This window comes from Poecilia formosa, unplaced genomic scaffold (genome assembly GCF_000485575.1).
Source record: "Poecilia formosa unplaced genomic scaffold, Poecilia_formosa-5.1.2 Scaffold147, whole genome shotgun sequence".
Taxonomy (NCBI): Eukaryota; Metazoa; Chordata; class Actinopteri; order Cyprinodontiformes; family Poeciliidae; genus Poecilia; species Poecilia formosa.
Window position 1 is genome coordinate 503,274 of NW_006800086.1, and position 11,115 is coordinate 514,388.

At 41.8% G+C, this 11,115-nt stretch overlaps 1 protein-coding gene across 1 annotated transcript; it reads left to right on the top strand.

Annotated features, from left to right (window-relative positions):
- The first annotated feature begins 2,632 nt into the window (after nucleotides 1-2,632).
- Nucleotides 2,633-8,354, top strand: LOC103145785 (inositol hexakisphosphate kinase 2). Its single transcript, XM_007563367.2, has 5 exons — nucleotides 2,633-3,709; nucleotides 4,619-4,853; nucleotides 4,952-5,136; nucleotides 5,796-5,971; nucleotides 6,967-8,354. Exons 1-5 carry the CDS (start codon nucleotides 3,436-3,438, stop codon nucleotides 7,615-7,617), a joined length of 1,521 nt encoding a protein of 506 aa, XP_007563429.1. The 5' UTR covers nucleotides 2,633-3,435; the 3' UTR covers nucleotides 7,618-8,354.
- Nucleotides 8,355-11,115: the final 2,761 nt, after the last annotated feature.

Here is an 11,115-nt window from a genome sequence, read left to right on the forward strand (position 1 = left end):
TGTGGTTGCCTGAACCTCCAGCATGTTTCGTTTTCAAAGCTGCACTCTGTGTGCGTCACTGCTGGACAGATTCAAATCTAACCTCTTGGTTCTGATCCTATCGAGAAATGTTGTCTAGCTGCTCGGATGTTTTGTGGTGTGCTGGCTGCATTCCAGCCTCCTGCCACCTGCATGTGTGGGCAACACTTAAAAAAGTACCCTGTTCAAAAAAGCTGGAAAGATACTTTTTTTTTTATGTTGTAAATTGCAACAAAGCTAACCTAACTTATTCTCTGCTGCTGATACTCAACTTAACTGGTTTGGTTGAACTAATTTTAATAGTTAAAATTTAATAATGAGTTCACTAATTCGTCTTTGCAGGATATAACCCGTGTTTTGACTCAGAACTTGGATGTTTGTACGCAGATCTGACACAAAGCACTTGTTCCCATGATAAGATTTATTTTCACTTAAGTTTCTTTCCGTGTTGGACTGAATTCCAGACAAGCCAATTATTCTCACTGACACGCCTATTAAAAATAGTTAGTTTCCTCTCTGGCTTTAAAGGAATTTGGAAAAACCTGCTTCAAGCAAAACATGCTGTGTGTAGTTGATAAGGACAGACACACATCGACATAGACAAACTGAATAAAACAGCAGTCCCATGTTTGCATCATGGTGCAATAGCAACAGGTAATTCGCAGCATTTGTCCCTAGATGGGCTTTTAAAACGTAACTCTAAAAATTACGTTTCTATTTTAATAATAATTTAAAATAGCACAACAGAATGTATACAAACAGATAAATGTTTTTGGAAATCTCATAAATCAAGTAGAACCTTTAGCATATACACGTAGACCGATGTGACACCAGCGAATCATTAATTTAAGATGCTAAAGTCACTCAGAAGTATTTTGAATAAAATGCTTGTATCTGTTTATATTATGCTTCTTTAAGATAATTTTAGAAAAAAGACCCATAAAACTCTCTAAAATGAGTTGTATGGGTTTTTGAAAACAGAATAAATCGAGTCAGTGCAGTCCAGACCGCTGCAGGAAATCTCTCCTGCCAACAGCTATCATGATCTTCAATAACTCTCTGAATAATCTAAATTAATGAGTTATACCAACATTTAATTTCCCTTTGGGATTAACAGAGTACTTTTGAATTTGAGTTTGACCTATATATTTAAGAAATAAAATTGAACCATCCAGTACTTTATTTGTTCATGTAGATTTTATTTTATTTTTTTTTTTTGTTTTGGTTCAGAGTTGAGGAAAAAGGGGCAGATACTATAAGATTTTTTCTTCTTTCTGCTACCTTTCATTTCATTTTTTTTCAAATACATATGTAGTATGTTTGTCAGTGTATATATTTGTGAAATGTATACAGATGGATATGTAGGTATGTATGGATGGAGGTGTATTTTCTTTTTTTTAATTTTTGTATACTAAAAACTGTTAGGATGTTTTCTTTATTTTTTTTCTTTTTTCTCTGTATTGAATGAAATGAATAAATTAAAAAAAAAACATTATTTATTTATTTATTTATTTTTTGTTTGCTTTGAGCATTAGTGAAACGAGTTTACTTGAATAGAGAGAGACAAAAACCGACCGGCTTGATCTGACGTTATTTTTTGCCTGCTGAGATAATCTGTGCCAATAAGTGCTAGGAGGGTTGAAGATGAGGATTATAGTTTCCACTCTGGTCAGGACACGAGCCCTAAGCCACCTTGTGCGTCACCACTGCTCACCACATCTCCAGCTCCAGCTTTGGAGGAAGGTTTTAAAACGGCCACAAGGAGTGAGAGTAGCACACCTTTAGAAAAGCATAAAAAGCAAACTTCAGGTTCAAATTTACAACATTTTAATTTCCACTCGTTGCTATTAGAGATGAACCGATAAGAGATTTGTGCCTTGGCCTGCAGTACATTGAGAAATGTGTACATGAGGATGATTGTCAGCGCTAGGGCCTTCCTCCTGGCTCCGATTGGTTGTTTTTGACCAGGAGTGGTGCATTTTTGCCAATCGCTCAGAGAGGTGGAGCAGTTATATTTTTTCACAGATTATCTGACTCATACCTTGCTGTCACAACATAGTGACAACTTTAACAAACATATATAAAAAACAGATTTTTTTTTATAGCAAACTGTAGCAAACTGCCCAAACTGTACTAATGACCCTCATGTTATATATATCAAAACCTGCCACTCGATCTCAAGAAGGTACCTATATTTTTAGTGCCATTTGGAGTAACCATGGTAACAGAATCAGTCAAAAACCACATACAAGGATGTTCTGAATCCACTATTTTTGATGATTTGCTGTGTCACCACAGTTTCAGTTACTAGTATTATTCAACATTAAGTTTTTAGATAAATCTGTGCTCCATTCAAACATGAAGACGGTATGTTGATACCTTTTAGGGTCTTTCCACTAAATGCCTCTAAGTTTGCCCCAAAGTTTGATGGAAATATTCGATTTTAGAGTTTTACCGACATTAATTGCCCATCATCTACTGTGGGGAAGCCAGTGGGTTTTGTTTTCACTGATAAAGATTATTTATTTATTTATTTATTTTTTTCAAATTCAAGAAATGTGTTTTTATGTTTTTTAAATATGAGGACCTGATTTTAATATTAAAAATACAATCTGATCTGGAAGATCTTTTTGCTTTACTGGGCATGCTCCTCGTTTTGATCTTCTTGTACCCGTCTTTCTGGGTAAACAATGTTGCCTGCCCTGTCAGACTTTAAAAACCCTGCCGTCACAAAAACACGGAAACAGTTGAGTCCAGCCTCGGCTTCCCTTCTGGATTTTATTTCTCTCTCCCTTCCCCCAGACTCCTCTGCCGCTGCCTTTGTTTGCTTTTCCTCTTCGCCTCGCAGGGTTACCACCCAACAACCTGCTTTGGAGGCTCCTGATTGGTGGACTCCTGGTGTCGGGGCGGGCCGAGCGTCAGGCTTGTGAGGGGTTTTTTACCAGTGGTGAAGAGGCTCTCGGCTGTCAGAAAGCGGTTAGTCTACAGCGGAGCTGGATATCTCTCTGCTGGTCCCGTCTGCTGCAGCAGCAGCAAAGATCCGTGGCATGACCCTCTGAAAAGCGCTCCTCTCGTTCTTTTCTGCTTCAAGGGCTGCCTGGGAGAGAGTTGAGAGGAATAAAAATCGGCCGATTTCTCTGCCCCGTTTCCTCTTTTCTTTGTTGTGAACCAGCAGCGTCCCCCGAGAGCCGAGCGGATCATCACAACATCAGCCTCTGAGGACACCGTGGCAACATTTCGCAACAATCCGCAACCTCAATGCGACACACAAGGACTTCTGATCAGGAGATCTGCAGCCCGTGAGCGTCCCTGAAAGACAGAGTCTCCTCCGGCCCCGAAAAAACGGACCCTCCACATTCGTTCATGGGTGTGTGAGGAGGCTTATGCCCGCCGTAGGGTGGCCGGTGCCAGAGGAGGATGAGTCCGGCTGTGGAGGCTCAGGCCCAGGAAGACATGGATGCAGAGCAGAAGCAGAAGCAGCAGCAGCAGCAGCAGCAGAACCAGCTGCAGCACCAGCCTTGCTACATAGAGAAGGGAGTGATGCTTGAGCCCTTTGTGCACCAGGTGGGGGGGCATTGCTGCGTCCTGCGCTTCGGGGAGCAGACCATCTGCAAGCCCCTCATTCCCCGGGAGCATCGGTTCTATAAGACTCTTCCCCCTGCAATGAGGAAGTTCACCCCACAGTACAGAGGTACAGAAATGAGCATTTTTGTGAGCATTTTTCTAACCTACACTGTCGTTTAAACGCAACACTCCTTTTATTTATTTTGGTTTATCTGCATGACTTTGGATTTTTTAAAATGATTATTATTATTTAATTCAAACGTCTTATTAGCTGGTGCAGGTCCTGCATGAGAGACGGATCAGTAGATTGTTGTGAGGCACTTCCTACAACTACAGATGCGTTGTTTTTTAAGAGGCTGCCAAAAATGACCAAGTTTCTCCACAAGAGGGTGCCATAGCTGGCAGCCGGCTGGATACCATTATTCCCCGTCTGTTGTTTATTACTGTTTGTAATAAATTAGGCAAGTCAGTGTGAATAGGTCGGAGCCGCTGTTTGTTGGCAATACAAGAATCCATGAAGCTGCTGGGCGAAAGGCACCGCAAAAGATAATGTTGTAGCTGTTTATGATATAAGCAAAGTTGGGATGTTGTGAAAATACACAAATGTCCCGAAGTTACTGTTCTGGAGATGAGGAACGTTTGAGAACTCTGTGAAAATTAGCTCTATTTTTTAAAATCTATTTTTACAGGCACGTCTCTGTATGTGTTTCTATGTCCTCTGAGTTAATTTTAGACTCGCAGATGACGAAAACAGCCGACTTTGAGTCATCTATAGCTGCTTCACTCAGTAATGGCCGCCGCACTGAGAAGTGTTTCTGTCAGTGACGCCTGGAGCTCACACAGATGTGTTTAGCGATCGGGAAAGTATCAGACTGTTGAGTTTCCAACCGGTCAATCACTGAAAGACCGGACAAGAAAGTGGTCCCAAACATATATTTATTTCTATTTTATTTATTGTTGAATGTATGTCTTGTTGAAGCAGATCTAAAATGTTTATGTTCTCTTTTTTTTTTTTTATTTGCTCCATGCATCTCAGGTGTTGTGTCAGTCAGCTTTGAGGAGGATGAAGAAGGGAATCTTTGCCTCATCGCCTACCCCCTGCACAGCGACCTGCCCGCTGACGTCGAGAACAAAGACCCCTCCGCCGATTGTGATCCCAAGAGGAAGATGCTCCAGCGCGGCCAAATGGTCACGTCCGCACAGATTTTGGAAAGCGAAATCTACAGCAAGGACGGCCGAGGCCACCACTTTCGAAAAGGCCAGGACAAGAGGTGAGGCAGGAGCCGACGCTCGTCAAATTTAAAACGACGCACAGTGACCGTGAAACATCTCCACGTCCGGTTAACTTAAAACTCTGCGTTTTGCTCAGGTGGCCCTCGCTGCAGGACTACCTGGAGATGGAGCAGCCGCAGCAGGTGGACGTGCTCCACTACAGCCTGGAGCACAGTCACAGTAACGCCGCCCCGCAGCTCGAACACAACCCCTTGATCCTCAAGTGTCAGCAGCAGCATCTGCAGCGCATGAAGGAGAACGCCAAGCACCACAACCAGTACAGTATCCTTCAATGTCGCGACGTTTCCCAGCCTCTAGATCGGATCTGAATGTGCACAGATGGGTATCGGGTGGTGTTGTCCTTTTCTAAGAAGAAAAAAAAAAGTGCCCTTCTGAGATCTTTTTTTTTTTACTATTATTACAGCGTACAATGCGTATTTGTAAATTAACAGCCTGAAGGTTGGTTGTGAGTCTACCTTTGACTTTTTTTTTGGTTGCTTTAATGAAAGATACCATCAAAAACAAAGCTATTTATTATTTTCTTGTGTGAGTGTATGGAAATTGGCAGCCAGATTTAACAAGTCGTGCAGGAGGCGCTGTCAAAAACCCGCCGCCGGTTCCAAGGTGCCCTCAGTTTCTCCTTGAGCACCCCACCCACGAAGACGTCTGTGAGCACCACTGTGTTTACCCGCAGCCTCGGCTTGTACCTGAACCCAGCTATTCAGTACTCTGCTATCAGTTTCCTAGCAGAACGGATGTGTTACACAATCACTGCCATCGGTTACTTGATAACATCATGATCCGATGTTCTGGTTATAATGATGCGACGAATCGGAAACCTTTGGTCTTTTTTATCATCAAGCCGTATAGCGAGGGTGCCAGTTTCTTTTTATTCAGGCATTACGTTCTACAGCTATATCCTCCTTAACCCGGTGTCTCAGAGTTCATCCTGCTGGAGAACCTGACCTGGCGGTACACGATACCGTGCGTGTTGGACCTGAAGATGGGAACGCGGCAGCACGGAGACGACACCCCTGAGGAGAAGAAGGCCATACGCATCCGCAGGTGCCAGCAGAGCACATCGGCCACCTTAGGGGTCCGCCTCAGTGGCATGCAGGTATGAAGAGTCATACTTGTTTTGTTTTTTTGGGGGTTTTTTTGAGGGTGGGGGGGTTGCTGTTAAAACATGACATCACTACTTCATTGATTCCTTTTTATTTTATTTTTTGCCTGCCACCAGGGCCAAAGGGCTTACAGGGGGAGGACTCACTTAGCATGTGGTGTTTTTATCAAAATATTTTTATTTATATTATTTAAACTACACTCAAATATTTGAAAATTATCATATTTCTTGGAGCAGCAAAAAAGAGAGAAAGTTTTAAACCAATTTGGACCCTTCAAATGTTCTGTAATTTGATCGATCAAATGATATTATTTTCTGGGAATAAGGCACCAAAAACTTGCTCTAGCCCAGGGGTTCTTATTCTTCCAAGTCCGGTCCTGCCTGCCACCAGCAGACACTGAGTTTATCTTACCTTAAAACTCTAAGAAACAGATAGTTGGTCTACATTAGGCATCCTCTGAACACCAATATCTAGCTATAATTATTTCTGTTTTAATTTAGTTTTTTTTTTTTTTAACAGGACAGTATTATGTAAAATCAACTTTTTTTAATAATGTTATTCCCTCGTCAAAACACAACTGGAGTGTTGCCTTGATTCTTTCATGCATGTTTAAAAAGTCCTTTAATCTCCCACGGCAACCATTCAGCCATGAAAAACGCCTCGTTGGACCAAGCCCCGCCTTCAAGTCACAGCTCCTCCTCTGAGCTTCTTGAAGGCAGAGTTTCAGAAAGAGCAGGAGATGTTAAAGAAATAGAGGCCCAGTTTTAAGCCGATAAACCAAGAAGTAAAACTCCTTTTAAGTTTGATAGCACTGTTTATAACAACTGAAAGTAACATAGTTGTTTGATTATGCTATAAAACAAAACAAAACAAAAAAAAACACATAATACTAAAATATGAAAATAACATCTTTTTGCAAGGTATATTCACAGGAAAAAAAAGAAGAATGTTCTAATTTTCTCCTTTTAAAATCTTTCGCTCTCTGCAGGTGTACCACTCTGACTCTGGCCAGTTCATGTTCATGAGCAAGCTCCACGGCCACAAGCTGACCGTGGCAGATTTCAAAGAGGCTCTGTTCAAGTTCTTCCACAGCGGCCGGCGCCTGAGGCGGGAGCTGCTCTTGCAGGTGCTGAGCCAGCTCAGGGAGATGCAGGCCGTCCTGGAGTCCTGCGAGTCGTACCGCTTCTATTCCAGCTCCCTGCTCATCATCTACGACGGGGCGCAGCGCAGGAGACACTTCTCCAGCACCGAAGACAGGCTCTCTGAAGGCGAGGAGGAGGACGACAAGGAGGAGGAGGAGGAGGACGAGGAAGAGGTGGAAGCTGAGCCTAAAATGGACGAGGACGAGGATGAGGAGGAGAGCGAAACGGAGGGCGCGTCCGGCTCTCCTCACTGCCCGGCACCATCTAGCGACAGCAGCAGCAGCGGCGGTGGCGGCGGGAGCTCCAGAATCAGCCGGTCCTGCTCGGACCTCCGCAGCCCTGTGGTGGATGTGAGAATGATTGACTTTGCTCACACCACCTGCAGACATTACCGCGAGGACAGCGTGGTCCACGAGGGCAAGGACAGCGGCTACATTTTCGGCATCCAGAACCTGATCACCATCATCTCTGAGCTGGAGAACCACAGCACAGACTGAGCAGTCAGACGAAAAACACATTCAGGCTCCAAGCCGCGGACTCAGAGCCTCGGTCCCAGGACAGGACTGCTGTAGCTGTTTCTTTACCTCCTCCTGTTTTCACCATTGGTGCTTTTCTTTTTCTCTTTTTTTTTTTGGTGTTACCATTGGGACTGACAGCCAACCAAGAGTAACAGCAAAGAACCGTCTTTGTGAATGTCCCGTTTTAACCACAGTAACCAATAAGAAGAAGGGGGACGGCCGTGGATACAAAGCCATTGAAACGTCTAAGATCAGCAGGTGTTCTCGTGTCAGATTTCCAAAGAAAGTGTCATTTTGCACACACACACACACACACGCACACACACACACACACACGTGGACATGCTCTAAAAAGGGAGTGTGTGTTCTACCGAAACAGGGAGAAGCAGACGACGGAAAGTGTGAGGAGAGAAGCGGCTTTGGTTCTTCTTCTACATGTTCATCCTGCCGACTGCTAAAGCGAAACAAATCTCAGAGAGTTGATAGAGAGATATTTATTTATTTCATTTGTTTCATAAAATAAACTAAAAATGTCAACAAGAAAAAAAAAGAATATGTATGGAGGCTAGTACATTCCATATTATTAATGTTAAAATAATGATATTGATTAATATTGTTATTTGACATGGTTGGATACCTCTCCCTCGTTTGTTTGTTTGTTTTTTCCCGTGTTGTCCACGATTTGTTGGAGGCGAATTAAAACCTTTGTGGTAGCAGCATGTCTTCTGTTGTTTGTTAACCTTGTAAGGGAACAAATGATTAAGTAGATTTGAATGCAGCAATCAAATTTTATGCAAACCTTCTCCCAGTGTGAGGCTGTAGAAACCAGAATCTATGATGTCAGATTCATTTGTACCTCACATGCTTAGAGACTTAAGAAATAAATAAAATACCTCCAGGATCTACTTGTATTCACAAAGGTTCAAACACCCTCGTCGTCTTTGAATATCATTTTCACTTTGGGCTTTTTGTTGATCTGATCTTTAAACAGGTTGGTGTGATTATGCGACATAATAACAGGATGTTATTACGTTACACCCTCATCAAAGAAATACCTCGAGCGATGCTCTGAATCTTTCATGCTCCTTCAGACTAGCAGCAGCAATTAGCAAACATCTGGTGGAACTGTGCATCTGCTGAGCTTATAAGAACTGCTTCTCAGTCCAACGCTCCTAAGAATGGCGGCAGCACTTTATTTGAAGGGGTGTGCATAAGACTGACACTTCATATTTATTTTATAAATATGACATAACACCTGTCTTGAACATGAAGGTGTTTTTATGAATGTTTACAACTGTTGTCAGGAAGTGTCATTTGGTAAATAACGACACTTTTAGTGCAAAGTTTTTACCAGTGTTTACCAAATAATACAAAGTCGGCACTTTAAATGCGACTTTTAAAGCAACTTTGCATTAAAAGTGTCATTATTTACCGAATGACACTTCACAGTAACGGTCATAAACATTCATAAAGACTCCTTCATGTTCATAACAGATGTTATGTCACTTTTATGACAGTGTCACGACAGTCTAATGCACACTCCTTCAAATAAAGTGTTACCAGAACAGCTGTAAACGGCATAATGAGAAGCATTGTTGTGGTGTGCTGTGAACATGGAGTGTCGGAAAGAGTAGAAGCCTCCGTCTCTTTTTCTTAAAGAGACGGAGGTCAATTTCCAGGCATCAAATTGCAAAGTCAAACTTCTCCTTGGCCCTTTAATAATTTCTTAAAACAAGAACTTACATTTATTGTGATGTTTTGCTAATTCATTCAGGTCAAATATAATAATACAGGGCAAAATATATCCATACCAATAGTGTTTGGGTAAATGTCCCAAGTTGCAGAGAAAAACGTGACGTTTTTGATCTAAATGTTTCTGGCAAAATTCTGGCTGGAAATTGGACCAAACAGGTCGTCTTGCTCCAGAAACCAGTTTTGTTGTGTTTGTTTGGGATCTCTGCTCCTGTTAGAGCATCAGTGTTTCACTCATTGAACCCAAACTCTCACCTTGCTCTGGCGAAAGTTCTCCAACAGTCTCTGAACATTTTATGACATAAAATTTGATGTCATTTTATGTAGTAAAATGAAGTAAAATGAAATTTTATGACAAAAAATATCATAAAATAGTTCATGACATTTTTTTGTCATAAACCAGGAGATGCTGGAACAAAGATGTCACTTTCTGCATCGGACTGAGTTTGACATCACCATGCAAGGAGACTGGTTCTTACTCCAAAACTGATACCTTCTTCAAGCTTAACTGAAATTTGCAGCTTCCTGTGTGCATGAGGAGCAAACGTTTAGCTGCTTGGCAATAATAAGATTGTTTTGAGGAGTCAAACACTGTGCCAGCTGTTAGGCATGACTATGACAGCATTCAGCATAAGAAGTAGGAACACATTTTAACATGTGATGCAAACATACCAACCCTATATATGTCTAAGGCATTTATTCCCTCAGCCATAAGGAGTTTTTACTGCAGACAGTAGCTGTGGATTGCTGCAGCAGGAGGCTGGTGACGACATTCCCTCCCCATCCCCAGGCCGCCTCAGCCAGCCTCAGCCAGTCTCAGTCATCGCCAGCCAGTCTGAGGCAGACGGCGACATGAAGGCGACTCATTTGCTCTGGGGGTCACAGGCACATCAGTTGTTTGCGTGGAAAAAAAAAAACTAAATAAAAAAAACAGTTCATAAGCAGATGAGGGCTTGTGTCAACAGAGTGCAGAGGCCATTAGGGCGCTGAGAAACGTGCCAGACTGCTGGTACAGATCCACCAGAGTCACTGGGATCAACTCGCCCTGAGAGTGTGGCAGATCTACAATCTACAATAAATTTTTAATGAATATGAGTTACAACAACATTTACATTCCCTTTGGGATCAATAAAGTACTTTTTTAAGTTGAATTGAATTATATTTTATTTAGTCAGTGAGGAAAGAAATGCAGTCTTAAGAAGTAAATGTTTCTTACACAAATCATTGAGGTCCTGCTAACAATTCATTTCTAATAAATATAACTGAACCATTTTTGTAGTGTATGCTTGACTTTTTAAGATGGTCTGAGGACATTTAATTAGTAAATATGCAAAATAGAAACCCAGTTCTGTTACCCGCTCTTAAAAAATGGGGGAAGACAAGAGAATATGTCTAAACATGTTTGTTTGTTTTATTTTTCGGTCTTATTAGAAAATGACCTAAAGAAAATGCACTTGTAGGTACCTACAGTTTCTGAACAATGGCTAAAATGTTCATAACATCTTGAACTTAAAGACCAAGAAGACTGGATAAGGATGCAAGTTAATTTTATACATCTATATAATGTGTTCCTATAAGTCAGAAAATAGCATTACTATGTTTTTTTATTAAGTTTTTGTTACGTCGGTTTTTGGCATGTCAAACCTCGGAAGTGAGTGTGTGTGTGTGTGTGTGTGTGTGTGTGTGTGTGTGTGTGTGTGTGTGTGTGTGTGTGTGTGTGTGTGT

Bases quoted from the DNA above. Each gene is read 5' to 3' on its own strand.
- LOC103145785 (XM_007563367.2), top strand. From the start codon at position 3,436: ATGAGTCCGGCTGTGGAGGCTCAGGCCCAGGAAGACATGGATGCAGAG. The intron at 4,854-4,951 runs GTGAGGCAGGAG...CGTTTTGCTCAG, and splicing joins CGAAAAGGCCAGGACAAGAG to GTGGCCCTCGCTGCAGGACT. The intron at 5,137-5,795 runs GTATCCTTCAAT...CCGGTGTCTCAG, and splicing joins CAAGCACCACAACCAGTACA to AGTTCATCCTGCTGGAGAAC.